The 16,323-nt window shown below is 37.2% G+C and overlaps 1 protein-coding gene across 2 annotated transcripts in view; it reads right to left on the bottom strand.

Moving 5' to 3' along the window:
- The window catches only part of LOC137997245 (lysophospholipid acyltransferase 5-like), a 288,814-nt gene extending 272,770 nt beyond the window's left edge, over positions 1-16,044 (bottom strand). Inside the window, exons 1-11 of one of the 2 annotated variants that reach the window (XR_011122432.1) lie at positions 15,923-16,039; positions 14,111-14,169; positions 12,032-12,080; positions 9,348-9,454; positions 7,680-7,773; positions 5,868-5,905; positions 5,470-5,529; positions 5,233-5,280; positions 3,673-3,743; positions 2,841-2,949; positions 1,198-1,284 (exon numbers count right to left, since the gene is read on the bottom strand). Coding sequence is in view for 1 of the 2 variants with exons in the window: in XM_068843119.1 (XP_068699220.1) it covers positions 1,198-1,284; positions 2,841-2,949; positions 3,673-3,743; positions 5,233-5,280; positions 5,470-5,529; positions 5,868-5,905; positions 7,680-7,773; positions 9,348-9,454; positions 12,032-12,080; positions 14,111-14,169; positions 15,923-16,019 (819 nt within the window). In the remaining variant the exon portion in view is untranslated. Of the gene's footprint in view, positions 1-1,197; positions 1,285-2,840; positions 2,950-3,672; positions 3,744-5,232; positions 5,281-5,469; positions 5,530-5,867; positions 5,906-7,679; positions 7,774-9,347; positions 9,455-12,031; positions 12,081-14,110; positions 14,170-15,922 lie in introns of both variants that reach the window. The other variant, XM_068843119.1, reaches the window with a different exon arrangement.
- Between the last annotated feature and the right edge of the window lie 279 nt (positions 16,045-16,323).

The raw sequence follows: 16,323 nt of genomic DNA, 5'->3' as shown, positions 1-16,323 counted from the left end.
GAGCTAAAGTATTAAAGTATTAGTTGACGAAGATTACACGTTTCGGACTGAAGTACACTGTTTTCATTTGTCACGAATTTGTCACGGCGGATTTGGAACCTCCGGCCCAGTTTCGTAACCGCATATGGACCCCCGGGGGACTAAATCTGCTAGCCCTGTTTATCGAGGAAGAGTTTGATTTTGGATTGGGGAAACTGACCGATGCCATAAAGCATAAATCTTTGAGAAAAAGGTTGTTTAAATCGTTCGCGTCGGCATTTCGTAAAGTAGATGCGAATTTGAACAAGCTTTTAAGCGTGATTTAAAAATCATGCACTAGGAACTCGTTGAATTGTCGTGTTAAAGTTTTCCATACGGAGAAAAAGCAAGGTCAGACTTAAGCTTCACTTAAAGTTGTTTAAAGCATGAGCTGTGGCCATTTCGTAAAGCTTTGTTTCTTTTATAGATCTTTTCCTTCCATTTGATAATTTAAATGGGCGGCGCTTTCACAAAGGAGGTGCCACTTTTTGAAGTAACACCACGTTGGAAAACGTATTAATTTTCAATAAGGAGAAACTGAGCAAAGTTAGACTTGAGTTTCAGTAAACGTTTATTACTTCTAAAAACAATTTACAAAGGAATTTTATTACCTTAATAAAAAAACGCTTATCTTCTGGGGGATCCAACTACGCTAGCGGATTTGTATCGGGGGTCCAAATCAGCCGGCGGAATTGTCCGGGGGTTCCAAATCTAACGGGGGGGGGGGGGGGGGGTGTCCAAATTCGCTAGGACACCGGAATAGCAATACATGCAACAGAATTTAGAAATCCTTCGTTTTTACGGAGATTCACATTAAAATTGTCAAATTCCTGCTAAAATGATAATTATTTTAAAGATATCTTTATTATCCTTGTTGCTTCAAAACGACAGACATGCCGTTTTAAATCATCAAACCACGTATTTTCATTCCGGAATACGGTCAATTGAACGGACCCTTAGAGTCACAAGTAACCAGCGGCTCTTTCGCAGGGTCCTGGGTTCAAGCCCGGTTGTATCCTGGGTTTTTTTAAGGCTTTCTTCAACATCCAACTTTCATGTGCTCTAATGGCTGCGTTTGCCTTCATGCATCGAGTATTCGCCTCAATAAACACTATAATGATCCCAAGAAAACACCAGGGGAACGTCCAATAAACGATTCATAGCATAGCTTCCACTTACCGACAAACACCAAACTGCCAGATACTTCATAAGAGCTATTTTGCTGAAGAAAATGATGTACCATGCCTTGGCTAAGAAGGAGTGTCTCTGCAATCAAAAATAACAAAAAAAATGAAGCAATTTACACCCAAATCAATGATGCACTCCAGAATGAAAAGACATCCATGAGTAAACCACTGGCCTTCAACGAGGGAGAAACCGCTTAACCACAATCTGGTGGTTATTTTTCCAATCATTAGGCCATCCCCCTTTTTTTCGTTTAGCGTCGAATGCGTTTCCTGATATTGAGTCGGTCGGTCGGATTAAAAAAAAAATAATAATAATCATAAGAAATCTCGGAATCGGAGGCCTGGCACCCGAGCATCATAGCTGTGGAGCCAGAAAAACAAGAAGACGTGAACCCAAAATCAATATGGCGGAAAAGTTGGTGGATGTTGTCGCAAAATTAAGACAGCGTGGCAAAAAGGATCAACTACCGAAACTCCTATGCGACATAAAAATGGTTTGAAAACGTCGTTACCTATTTTTCTTTTCTTTTTATTTTTGAAAATGTCAAAAATTTGGGTCGGTCGGACGACACTAAACGGAGAAAAAAAAAAGGGGATGGCCTTAAAACTTAAAGATGCGATGATCATGGAAAGCAAGAGACACGAGAAACAGAAGACCGTCAACATCTCTCTGGGAAAGAATCTGGTTAAGTTGAACACGGGATTACCAGGTCACCAAAGCACCGCACGGATCGTGGGTTGATTTGTTGAACAAACAATTTTTTAACTCAAGCACCCTTAAAAAGATGAACTTTTTAAAAATGATTTGGGGGTATGCGGAAAAGCTCTTGAGTCCGAATCCAACTTATGACCTTCGATGCTCTAAAACTCAGAGTGATAGGAAACTCGTGCAGCTACACGGTCATTGGACCACATTTCCTTCTCAAAACCAGTTTTTGCATGGTCACACTGCCAGCCACGACCAATTTGTAACATTGACCCTCTGTAATGTTGATAATAACAGGATCAAAAATTCTTTATCAGGTCTGCATGTCTTTAAAATACAAAAATGGGTTTATCAACTGGCAGGGTCAATATGGTAAACTGACCACTGTAGAAAAAGCAGAAAGATGATGTGAGTGTTAGCCCTCTGTCAAAGCGAAGCAAACCTCTTGTGTTTCTCTTCCCAACCAATGAAGCGCCACAGTTTCTTTAGAACCTAAATCCCTTTTTGTCTTTAAAATCCCCTTTTCTAGAGTGATGATCCTTGCCTCAATGGTTGTGTACTTGGCGCAGTGCTCCAGTTATAAGAAAACCCTGCTAAAAGAGCGTTAAACAGTCCTAAGAAAATACGCGCGCTGATTGGTTAAAAAACGTGTTTCTATAACTCGATGGAGACACATTTGGAGACACAGAACTAGCACGAGCTGTTGACGTAGTGATGGCGCGAGCAAAGAGAATTTACATTTTGATAATTATAGTTAACAAGTTGTTTTCCTTTTTCTCGTCGCGTTGTTTTCTAAAAGAAATAGAAAACATGTATTTCTCAGCATTTCTCGCTCTCCCAAACTTTCACTCGTGTTTTTATAACTCGATAAAACACGGTACATGTTTTCTATTTCTTAAATGTTGTGCAATTACTAGCTATCGCTGTACCTTGAATTCTTCGCTCAAAATAGTTTGAATTGAAACGTATGGTTCAAGAACAGCGAACAAGGCAAGGTACATGATGCCAAGAAACATACGTTTTAGGCCCTCTGAAACACTGAAGCAAAAGAGAAAAAAAGCAAACGATTAACACAATTTCATAACTGCATATTAATTTGGAGTCCAATCCTTGTTTCGTATGATGATGTCCGATAATAAAGAAACCACAATTTGCAGCAACTAAGGCAAAATTACAGAGTTCAAAATCATACAAATCATCAAAGCAAAACAGCTACAATAGGCTTCTAAGATATTTTAAAGTGAGATTCAAATCCTGTGCAATTGTTTAGCTTACCACATCTGGCACAAATATAGCAGCTAAAACCTCATCTCAGATTGTATTTAGGAAAAATTTCTTCTAGTCTTGGGAGAAGACAATGTAGCGGGGCTCAGTGTACAATGACGTAATGCTACCATACAGCAATATAACACAAAAAAACGGAAGTGGAATGCACTTCCTGTAGAGTGACCTGAGAACTTGTAAGAGTCTGCTTTAGAACGAAACTTCAATCAGTCCATACTTTAGCTCAACATTTACCCAACAAGAGGAGCAAGATCACCACAGTGATAAGAATGCTAGCCTTTTACCTGTGTGCCCCAGGTCCAACACCCAGAACCTATAGGTGTCTTCTTTTGTAGTCTCCTTAATCAATAGTGGGATTTGCATTATTTGAGTTACTGTTAACCCACATAACAAAGGATGTGACTGAGTACACAATGTTGACTGCATCTAAAGAGCAACTGGTCTACACTGAATAATAAGCTGAAACTTAATGCCTACCGAGAATTGTTGTCATCCTTTTTGTCCATAAGAGTACCTTCCACGAAGGAAACAAAACCTTTAATTTGAAACTGCCAAGAAACAGAAAGACAAACATTAACCACCAGGCCCAGTTGTTCAAAGACCGGATAACAATAATTACTAAAACCTGAACTACGGATATCAGATTTCCAGCATTTTCATAGGCTCGCCAGATACAGGCTATCGGTTCATATACCTGCAGTACCTAAATGTAATGTGGTCAAGGAATGCGTCAGCAGTAAAGCAAGCTGAAAACATTTTTGCAGCCCTGAGAAAAAATGGCCGACAAAAGCAGTTTTGGACCGGAATTAAGCGAGGCAGAAATTGATGCTTTAGTCGACAATGTTGTAATTATAATTATTGTTTTACTAAAAACTCCAGGATCAGCAGTTGATCCTGGAGTTTTTAGTACAAGATTGTTAATAGGTTTTAAAACGTAATCATTTCGATTAAAAACTCGGGCTTGCTGGATATAAAATGATTATAACCAACTCGGCGCGTATCTATCACTTCAGAACATATCTAGCGCCCCCTCGTAGAATAATATTATTGTTAATTATTGAGTTGCTCCCAGGGGGGGTCCTTGTTCCCTTAAAAAATTTGCTTGTGTTCCTTGTTCCCAAAATTACTTTCGAACTTGTTCCCAGCTTTTTGATCCCTAAAATTGTTTATGTTCCTTTGTTCCCTTAAAGATTTTGTCACAGTTTCCGTGTTCCCCAGTTCAAATTAGCCAAGTTCTCTAGACTTGTTTCCCAAAAGCCCTGGAAGGGACTCATTATTATCCAGTGGATAAGGCACTATCCAGAGTATAAAATATTCCTCACATTAAACAATGGCTAAGGTTTTTGTACAAGCCCTTGCTTACATGTACAGCCGTAGTTGTGCTTAGACAGTGCCTATTCACGGTTACATGGGCAATTGATACTGAAATCCTTGTTCAGATTGAAACTGCTGGATATTAGTGACTTATCCACCAGATTATACGTACAGTACTGTAACTGGGGCCAGATACATTATTTGGAAAACACTGCAAGGTACTCATATACAAACCATTCAAGACATAATCTCTACTGGATCTGTGGTCTAAAATGAAGACATTCAAGTTTCACATTAAAGGGGACATTTAAAGTTTGCTCCTTTATACACAAACTCGAAAAAGCAATTTCCTTGTTCTTTTATCGTTAATTTTGATTAATGAGCCACTATGCAGCTATAAACCCCTTCACAGCAATACATGTAATATTCTTTTATCCGTGTTATTGTCACTAATGTGTCGCCATTTGAAGCACTTCTGTGCAAGCACTTCAAATGTGGCCTTGTATTAGATGTAGCTAATTGCAGCTTTCTCCTTGCTGAACACATATTTTGGATTCATCACCATATGATGGTACCATATGATGTACAATGTACGTCATGACAAAACTAATGATACTGCCAAGTCTTCACAAAGACCGCTGGGAGGCTGGAAATTGGCCATAGTTTGCAGTTCATTGTATTTTCTGTTTACATGTAGTTAATATTATTATGGTTTCTTCTTACCTGTGGACCAACTAAAAATCCTCCATAAAAGTAAGATAATCCACACAGCTACATTGTAACAAAGAATAGAAAAGAATTTAGTGTAAATGGAATACCAGTAATTCATTTTGTCTCCCATGCAGTTATCCAATTCACAAGGGTGAAGCAGAAGGTTAACTGTTGGTCCCTGTTGTGGTGATACCGCCATACACTATACTGTACCTTAATTCAATACAAAAGCAACTGTCAAGAGTTTACCTGCAGTAAAGTTGGAGGTGTTTTAATCGCAGTAGCTTTGAAATCTGGTGTCAATTTCTCCTGAAAGACAAAGCATTTTTAAATTAATTAACATCATTCATGTTACTGATCAAGCAGTGCCAAGAGCAACCAATTCAAGGAACTCCTTTTTTTTTTTTTCAGTCTATTAAGAGTGACATTTTGTGTGGCCATTTCCTGCACATCATTTTGGAACTTTGCTGATCAAAATAGGGAATTCTTGTCATCTCAGGCTCTTTGAAAGCTCTTTTTGGGTAGAATTTTCCTTTCTACACTGTACATGTACACGACCATATAAAAGACTGTAACAACAACATTTTTTCTATTTGATGTTTTTATAATGCCAGTACTGGTAATAATAATTTATTGTCAAACACTACCTGGTCCTGGTTGCCATCATAATAGTCCCAGGCAACACCTGAAAACAGAATTATACAAAACAATGATATTCGATCAATGCAAAACAAAAGTGATTCAGATCACTATAAGCACTCTTATCCAGGAGAGACACTGTACAGTACTATGAGAAAAACATAAGCCATTGCTCTTACATGTATGTGTTAATTGCTTTCCTGGATCTGATCAAGGAGAGCATCCACAAGAAAGGAAATTCCCCTTCTTTGAATAGGGATGAAGGGGCATACAAGTACCAGCTATACCATAACTCTAAGCTGGACTGAGGTGATCCCTAACTCTATCCCCGGATGCAGCGTGCTAGTATGTGCACGCTGTCTTGCATAATTAAAATGTTAACATTCAATGGCATTTCAGTTAGAATAAGTTTTGATAAAAATGGCTGTCAACACCAAATTATACAAGACCTACATGTGTTTTGCTTTGGTTGTGTGTTAAGAACCTAAATAAATTTATTATATAATAAACACGAATCAAATACCAATTAAGTGAGGTTTCGCACAAAAACATGATATCTTCACATGTGAAGAACTGATAACATTGTTCTCTTCACATGTGAAAAGATCACTGTTGCTATGGTTACTTGTAAAAACACGCCTTTGGATGCCTTTTGTGAAATGATTTAGTATTTCACTGGTGTTAATTTCTCTTCAAGTGTTGAAAAATATTTCACTTGTTCACTTCCCTCACTCGTAAAATATCTTTTAACACTCTTAAAGAGAAATTTCATATCTCCGAACGGCCATGTAATATCCTCTATGTATTATTTGTGATTCTGATAGACTGATGAATTTTGAAACTTATCCTATGATAAAACATGCCAAATTTTTTAGGTTCCCACCAACCAACTTTGACTGGATTAATTTCAAGAAATACATGCTTGTTGGTTTACTTTCAAGAATAAAATTTAAAAGGTGTGAGTACTGTGCATGTATGGCATTTTGATCAGAAACATTAACAACAAATATTATTATGGCTGGCAGTAGGTGCTCAGAGAAGCAGCACCTGTGAGAGATGTTTACAATGAAATAATTATTACCGCTACAGTTCCTCTTTTTAAAAATGAGCCCTAAATCTGCCAAGCAAACCCCAGCAAAACTTGAGACTCTGTCCATTTAATGTTAACTGAGTGAGCTCCATAGAGAAAACAACTACATGTAGTAACAGACTACATCAAACACTACTAAAGCCTAATTTGCAATAATAATTATTGAAACACAGTACATTTGTATTGACGAATTTGGCATAATTACATAATTATGCATTGTACATGTACATGTAATCAAACAGCAGTCTAATGTGGTACAGGATGAGGTGTAAAATGAACAGAAAAGATTCAGACTGACTCTACTCTGAGACAAAGTGGCATGTTATTTTCTTGTAATTAAATCAATGTTACTCAATATACTTTGATCTAAGCCTTCAATTACCATGCAGCACTACAATGAAATAATAATTATTATTATTATTGGAGTGAATTGCATTTTATACATTATGTGACTACAAAAAGTTAACTTCAGAGTATGACACTCCACCAGTACATTGTAAATGAGATAATTATGCCTTGATGTACTTATGTAACCATTTCAATAAGCAACAACAACAACAACAACAAGACAACAACCTTTATTGGTAAAGACGTAATTACACACATGTAATCATTTTTACAACAAATGATTTACCAAAAAAAAATGTACATGTATTCATACAATTTGTGTAATGTACATGTACCGATTGATGTAGCTCAAAGAAGAACTCAAAGCAAATTAGTTACTTACTTATCAGTCTCAGAGTTAAGATACATTGTGGTGTCGTCCAGTTCACATCGTAATCTCCAGATGCATAGTATGCATAACTAGTTAGCAAATAACCCTGGAAGAATGATATGCAGTGAGCAATAAATCCAGGTATTGCAATAATGATATTAACCCTTTGATGTCCAAACCGGCCTAAACCGGCCAGACTTAGTATTTTACTCTGTCTATATTAACGCCAGACGATTTTACTCATCAATGGGGAACCCCTGGGAGTCAATGGGTTAAATTGGCAATAATAGTTATTAATTTGCAATACCAGCAAAAAGACTATACTGTCAACGTGTACACCACGAAGTATGTGTACTTAGAGTAGGGTGGTTTTCGCCAGGAAAAATTCAACCTACATGTAACTGTAATTAAGGCACCACTGTGAATGCATAATAATAACTATGGGACGTTTTCACCTGATGTCACGGTGACCATGCTGGTGTTTCAAAACAAAGAAATGGAGGCCATGATGGTGTACCAATTCCGGGAATTGAACTCGATTTTCATGCAAATTCTTTGAATTCTTTTGTCTCACTAATCCAGTATGGCTGCTGGTCATGTGAGTGAAAATGCTCTATCATTACCGGCATATTTTCCAGTAATAATTATTGGGTAGTTCTCTTTAGAAAGATCCACGTATTAACAACACAGAGCTGCCAGAGCTGGTAGTGTTGCTATACACAGGCGAAGATCTTATTAAGATTTTAGTGAGACTCTTATTAATAAGTTTCTTAGAAAGATTCTCATTAGGATTCTTAATTAAGAAGATCTAGTACACTGTAAGATCTTGTCACAAGATTCTAAGATCTGGTAAGATCTTGTATTAGATTTGTACAGGACCTTATAAGATTCTAGCAAGATCTTAAAACATCTTTCGAGATCATTCCTGCAATCTTAATTTAAAAGATTCTTTCTAAGATTTTGCAAGATCTTAACACGATTCTTACAAAGATAGATTCATTGACAGATTATAATTTAAGCAATAAACAAATGTGATTGGTCCGAAATAAACCAATCAAATCAATTACCGGTAATGCTGCAATGCCAATGACATCTTTTTCTGCAGCAGGTATTTTTTACAGGTAACAGGTCAGGTTTATAGGTCATTGTTGTAACAATGATAAAACAACACTAACCCTTTATTGATTAATATTAACTGTAGGCCTAAAAACTATCATTTAGGCCTGAGGTTACATTAGGAAAGTGGTACTGTAGGGTTGTTTTCAGTGATGTTAAGACAGCGACCTGTAAACCTGACCTGTGACCTGTAAAAATACCTGCCTTTTTCCGCACGCTTTTTTACCTTTGCCTAGGTTGTGTGAGGTCTTGTGTGACACTTTCTTTTTGCATAAAAGATGTAATATGACGTCATCAGAAATTATGTCACAAGTGTTATGACATCATCAATCATCCCAACCCTATCAATTCTCAATATTTGAAAACTTTGGAAGTTGACAGCCTTGCATTCCATAAAAGGTAAATTGTACAAGTTTACGAGTGCAAGGGTGATCATGCATCATTCGGTACACTATATTTTGTTTAGGAACAGGCAGAGATTTTTCCAGCTCCCAGCTTTTATTACATCCCTGTTAGAATTGTTACGTACCAGTAATAATTAAAAAAAATATATTGAACACTCACCATGTTAAACAGGAACACCAACACTACCATTACAATGGATGGTCCAATGATGTGTAACAGCAAATAAGATGACACAATGGCTATCAAGGAGTGTGCAAAACACCAGCCTTCCAAAGAGAAATAAATTACAAAATAATAATCACTTCAGTATAAAACTCAGTGGATGAATACAAAAAGTACCCCTAAAAATAGTTTAACCCAAAAAAACAGGTGACCCGAAAACAGTGACCCCCGGTCCATGGACTACCCAAACGGACTACCCTAAAAATACTATTTCACGTGAGTACTATTGGTCGTAAGCAGCATCACAATTAGACTAAGTGCTAAGCCTAAACATCCATTTTAAACAACGTTGGCTAACAGTATTCAAGTCTAAGCACCCATTTTAAAAAAGGTTAGCTTAGGGTTAGGGTTTAGGGTTGTTTTTGTTCACCAACACTGTTTAAAATGAATTTTTAGGCTTAGCACTAATTGTAACTCTGCTTATGACCAATAGTACTCACTTGAAATAGTATTTCTGGGGTATTCTGTTTGGGTAGTCCGTCGGGGTAGTCCATGGACCGGGGGTCAGTGTTTTTGGGTCAACCCAAAAAAACTGGTACTGTATGTACTTATTTGAAGGCTAAAAGTATCTTGACTTTACTTGAAAACAAAATTTATCAATTTGTTAGTCCAGAAACTGAGCCCCCAAAAATGACAAAATGCACAACCCAACTAAAGGCTTGATGCCAAATTCGTATTGAGCAATATCAGCTCTTTAAGAACAGATACTTTGTACAATTGATTTCTGGTATTGGTAAGGATAAATAGTGGGTCAATTGCATCCACTTGCAGACTCTCAGCATGAAAGTGAGGATCGATCAGTTCATTTAGGGCATCAGTAAAACAGCATGACTGTTCTTAAAGTGCACCTTAAAAACTCAAATTATGTTCCTAATACAAATCTCCCCATTCAAAGCAAACATGTGTCACCATTGTTACCCACAATTTTGCTTTTGCTGTGACATGCAAGCCTCATAAACTTGGCAGAACTAGCAGTATCGTAAAAACCTGCATGTATAAGAACCTTGAGTTTTAGAGGTCAGGCTGAACAGGTTCTTATATTTTGGGTACTTTATGACAAATCAGGCTGATAAGGTTCTTAATAGGTTCTTAATATTTCCGAGTTTGTCATAGCATAGTCATTCACAGAAATATTGCACTATTAATAGTGCATAATGGTTTACATAAACATATACTTGCTAGCCTAGCTAAGTAATAATAGTCAGTCAGAATGCATGCTGACTAGACAATAACATGCTGAACAAAATATTTTACGCTATTTATATTGTGCACATCATACATGTACAACCTGTGAAATATTTAAAAGAAAGCATATACACAATAACATTTTGTTAGAGTTTTCACATTCAGTTAATACATGTACATCCAGAATTTTGATAATCGAGATTGGGGTGATCTTTTGTACAAGAACCTCAGTCTTTTCCTTGCCAGGCTGAACAGGTTCTTATAATATAATTGAGTATTAAAATATTTGCCAAATTTCAGCCTGTAGGTTCTTATATGCAGGTTTTTAGTGAAATTTGGACCCACAATTGTGATGTGAAAGGCATGGGTGTATTTTTGATTTTACGTCACAGTTTTCAAAGAAATTTTGCATTGCCAAGGAGGTTCTGACGTAAAATCGAGAATAGACTGATGCCTCTCACATCATGGTCATGGGTCTAAATACTGTTTTGATAACTTTGCGCATCTCACCCAGCAGATAAATAGCGAAATTTTGTAGACTGAGTTTAGGTGCTCTTTAACCTACATGTAGGCCCCTAAAAATTACACACCCCCTTAAATCCTCAACAACAAGCCAAGAATTTTTAATTTCACGTCCAAATAAAAACTGAATTTACATGTAGATCGCAGGGGTTTGCTGATAATAAAACAGATAAAATTGAATCAGTTTGAAAGAAGCTCCACTTCTCTCAGCATTTTTGAAGCAACAGGGTTTCGGTAACCATTACCATCAACACAGAGACAAAAGGCCTAAAGTAGCATTAAAATCAAATGCAATTTCCGCATTCCTGGAAAAATGGTCTTAGACTCTGTTACCATAGTTACATGGTATAGTGACCACCATACTAAAATTTAAAAGCTCACAATCATCATATATAATCAAGCATTACCCTTCGTCAGAGTGGCTTGAGCAGCTTTCAAATTTCTCTAAAGTGGTCAATTTTACCAGGCAGACACTTCACCCCAGTTAATAAACCCTTTTTTGTATTCCACTTCTCCACCATCAACAATGCATTTATAACAGTTCCTTTAGAAACAAAACCCCTTTGTCTGTTCTGTCAGAGCACTCTGATAAAGAGCTATTAGGCTCCAGATGTCAGTTTTCAAATTTCTCTACGGCCTGGTCAATTTACCACATCAACTCAGTTGCATTGACAAACCCTTAAATTCTGTGTTTAACCTCCCCACTGGTGACTCGGCACCATAGTTTTGTTTAGAAACTACAATTGTAAACACCTTTATCCATTCTGTTGTAGTAGTTACATGTTGAACTCTATGAAATTGAGCTATTCAGGTGTGCGTTACATCAGTACCATACAAATTTGTTGTCAGTGACATTCATAATAATAATTATTGTAAGTTGTGCTATTGTACAGTCAGTGATCATCAGCTCTCACCATAACAAAATGCAGCAATAGATAAACCACAAAACATGAAGTATGCATGCTGAAAAAGAGGTAAAACAAGAACAATTTTCATCCAAAATAAGAGATTTATTGGAAATTCTTATCTAACAGATAGCATTCAAAGGAAAAAAGATGAAAAGTTGCCACTGAGCAAATGGAGAAAAACAAAATGACTTCCTGTTTTGCTTTGGTTACCAAGGAACAAACTACATGTACCGCTGATTATAAATCTGCAGACTAACCCTAACCCAAAAAATAATGATGCATGAAATACAGTAAATGATTGAGATTTGCTGCTGACAAAACAGACTGACCTGCAGATTTCTGGTCTGCAATCATTACTGGTCTGCAGAGTCCAGTCTACAATTTAGACTTGCCTATTATTTACCTCCACTTTGGTGAATAATAAATGATGCATTCAAAATTCATAATGGTTATTGTCCATGTACAATAATGTACATGCATGTGTATTCCAGACTAAGTTTGAATTTGGAAATAATGGGGGTTTTTTAATAAGGAAATCATCTCTCAGCAGAAAAGAAAACTAACAACAGTGCAACAACAATGAAGCAAATACATGTACATGTAATGGGTTGGTGCAACTGTGATGGCATTCGCCTTCCACCAGTCAGTGGGACCGATTTGATTCCTGGACTTGACGTCATGAGTGTTGAGTTTGTTGGTTCCTTATTACAGTATGCTCAGAGGTTTCTACATTTACAGTAATCCAGTTTTCTCCCCTCAGAAAAAAAACCATAATTATTAAATGATGTCATCATCATCAGACTGAGTCCTTTTTGCGCCATGGGACGCATAAGGCCTCTTTTTTTTCGGTTTCTGTAGTCAGTAGATTAAGTCCGAGAGGGTGACTAAACCTCTGCAGACTTGCCAGAGCCCCTATTTGCCAGCTGGTTCAGCGTTCCTGCTAAGCCTTCACAGCTACCGTAACGGCCCTGGGAGCTAAGTCCTACTATACTTCACCCTGACAGGCACTCCCCTACTCCACTGTTGTCCACCTCCCACGAACGAGGACGTTAGGGGATGGTCTTTGGGAGGCATTAAATGATTTGATTGACTTTAATTTCATGTGAATTAAATACCTCTTACTAATCTAGTGCGAGGTCCGTTGCTATACTGTAAGTTATGTTTTTTTTACCAATGATTTATGGCCCAAGCATGAGGCAATAAAATCAACGGGAAAAAAAAAAGATGATCCGTAACTTAAATATGGACAAAGAAAACATGGTCAATAAGATATTTATGATATCTCTGAGGTAATCAGGAGTGCGGAAAGGGAACTAGTTGAATTGAGTCAAGTGGAAGGTTCAACTGCCACAACGACTTCCCCTTAAAAATCGAAAAAACAAATAAATCTTCTTGGCTTTTTGAAATAGTTGCTTGTAAGATTTAAAAACAGTTTTACAAGTACAGTAACATAAACAACATGAAGAACTTGCTAGAGAATACATGTTTAATGAAAATTTCAAATTTAGCTGGCTATACAGCGGCCCGTACTGTAGAATACGGTAGGCTTAATCAGCCGATAACAGAGTGCATACTATCTGAGAGACATTATTATTTGATTTACAATCTTCCAGATGAGTGGAGCACTTGTGCTCATCCAGTTAAAGAGGCAAGCTACAGACGTTAATAACTGCCTCAAATTCTCCCAACTACCCCTCGCGTTTAGATGAGGCTATGGAAACACGGAAAACGTCCTCTATTGCTTAAAATGCTGAACTGATAGGCATCAATGGACCTAAAAATGATGTTGAGGCCTAAGGTTAGCCAATTTGAAGGTTTTGGATTGCTTCAGTATACATACAGGTAAAACAATGACCTGTAATGAGTGACCTGTGAAAAGTAAACAAAAAAATGTGCATACATTGGCAGTGTGCAATGTACATGTAGAAATAATTCATTTTAACCCATTGACTCCTGGGATTGAGACTTAACAGATTTTACTCTGTCTAGCTCTAACGCCAGACAATTTTGCTCGTCAACTGGAGGCATCCTATGGTGTTTGAGGCATCAATGGGTTAAAGTATAAATTAAATTACAATACATTACCTGGAGAACTGGATTTTTTCTGTAGAAAAATGCGTGATATATAAATGCCAATGGGTATGCTGCAACAATATGAAAACGGTCAATACATGTTTAAATTTCATAAAGTGCAACAGTTTCCAAACCATGTGTTTTCTTTAAAACTGAATACTACACATACAATTTCAGTTAAAATCAAAGATAACCAGTGGAAAACTCTTTAATACTGCTTGGGACAAGAAACTTTATTTAAGAAGCTATGAATTTTACCATGACTATAAATAATTATTATTATCATTTGCATAGAAAGATGCATGTTAAGGTCTCCCTTGTTTTCATCATAATAAAATTATGTCACATCAAAAGGAAGATTGTATCATTCATATTTGACTTCAGGCTGTTGTCTACTATATACTGGCCATAAGCCAACCAAGTCCCAAGTCCGTAGTTTAATATTAGCTCATCACCTCATTAAATCCAATACCTTAAAAAAAACATTGCTAATTAGCATTAGGTCTAAAAAATGTGCCTTAACTTGTTTTGCAGTGTGCACTGTGTATATATATAGAATAAGTTGATAATGAAGATTTGGTTGCTGCATGATTGTAGCCAACCCCCTACATTCTATCAAACTATATTTCAGGATATTTATTATTAAATGCAGTTATTTTTTTAGGATGCCCCAGGCCAATTTCAATTACAAGAGCTGCTTGAAATGAGAAATATTGCAAACAAAGTGAAATACAAAGCATGTCTGATGTTCAAATACTGTTCATGTTTTAGCAAATGACCAAACAACAAGAAACACTAATCATCATTTCTTATCAAAACAATAATTAACTCGATTCTTATCAAAATTACAGAACACTCCCAGTCATATACATGTACTTTATGCTACTTTTTGCATCAGTGGAAAGTGGCATCATTGTGGAATGTCACCATAAAAAGTGCTGTCACAAAAAATGCATATTGATCAAAAGCTACAATCTTGGACAGATTAAAATGGAAAACAAATGCCCCCTGCCCCCTAAAAAGTCAAAGATGAAGCCACGTGAGGGCCAAAACGCGCCATTTGCAGTCCTTTAAAAATAAATCAAGCGTGTATCACATAGCCTAACATTTAGCATGAAATTTTAAAGCCACTAGTTATCTCCTTTTTATCGCAGTGTCTCTTCCAATCTACCAAAGAATCTTTTTCCCGAGCCATTGCAGCTTGAAAACAGAGTATGAGAGTATGCGTGACTCCGTTGCTAAGAATAAAAACCCCGGTAGCTAAGAAGAACAAAAACAAGCACGCGCGTTTCAGTCGAGCAGGTCCGCACAAAACAGTTTATAAAATACGAGAACAAAAGAATGCTTAACGGTGTTTGATGCGACTGTTTGAATTGCTGCCCTACAACAATTGCAACACTTGTAAGTCAACATTAAACGAACATGACGAGGTAGTCAAATGAAAAAAATATTAATAATATTGGTCAACAAACAATGGTCGGGGATCGACACAGGAAATTATCAACAGTTCGTTTAATACACCATGCATGCAGAGACGCAAAAATAAAATGTAACACGATTTCCGCGACAGATTGCGTGGATTTTCCGATTTAAATTTATTAATACTCACTGTTTGTGAATGCGGATGAAAAAAGCCATCGCAATTTCTCACAACGAAACCGATCACGATTTAAGTTCAAGTAAAACTCCTCCGATCAAAGGAATTGATCGCATGATCAATGCAATCGACAAGGTTTCTAAAATTAGATTAGCGTTTCAGGTTCAAGCACTCGATTCTAGACAAAATAATGTCAAATTTAGACATCACTATACAGTTAAGCGTACCTGAAAATAGAGCAAGGACCAAACGAAGTCCAGCATCTGACAATCCAGTTAGCTTTACAAGAAAGTCTATGCTACCGAAGCCGCTGCAATCAGCCATGTTTGATTTAAGCACCTGAATGACCCCTGGTGAGCAGACTAGGGAAGGGTAGGGAGAGGAATGCTCTCGTTCCCAGGGGCCCGTTTCTCGAAAGTCCCGAAGCTTCCGGTGTACGAGAGGATTTTAGTCGTCCAGCTTCACAGTTATTTTCCTTTTTGCTACCTTGAAAACACGTTCGGGCCCGAAACGTTTTCGGGACTTCCGAGAAACGGGCCTCAGAGAGATCTTAACTGCAACTTCCTTCGGAATGTACCCAGAAATTCATCCACCTTAGATTGCAATATTCCCGCGCTCCTCGATATCA

Source organism: Montipora foliosa, chromosome 3, assembly GCF_036669935.1.
Source record: "Montipora foliosa isolate CH-2021 chromosome 3, ASM3666993v2, whole genome shotgun sequence".
NCBI lineage: Eukaryota > Metazoa > Cnidaria > Anthozoa > Scleractinia > Acroporidae > Montipora > Montipora foliosa.
Note: the sequence above shows the minus strand (reverse complement) of the source record. Positions and strands in the feature narration are given on the sequence as shown.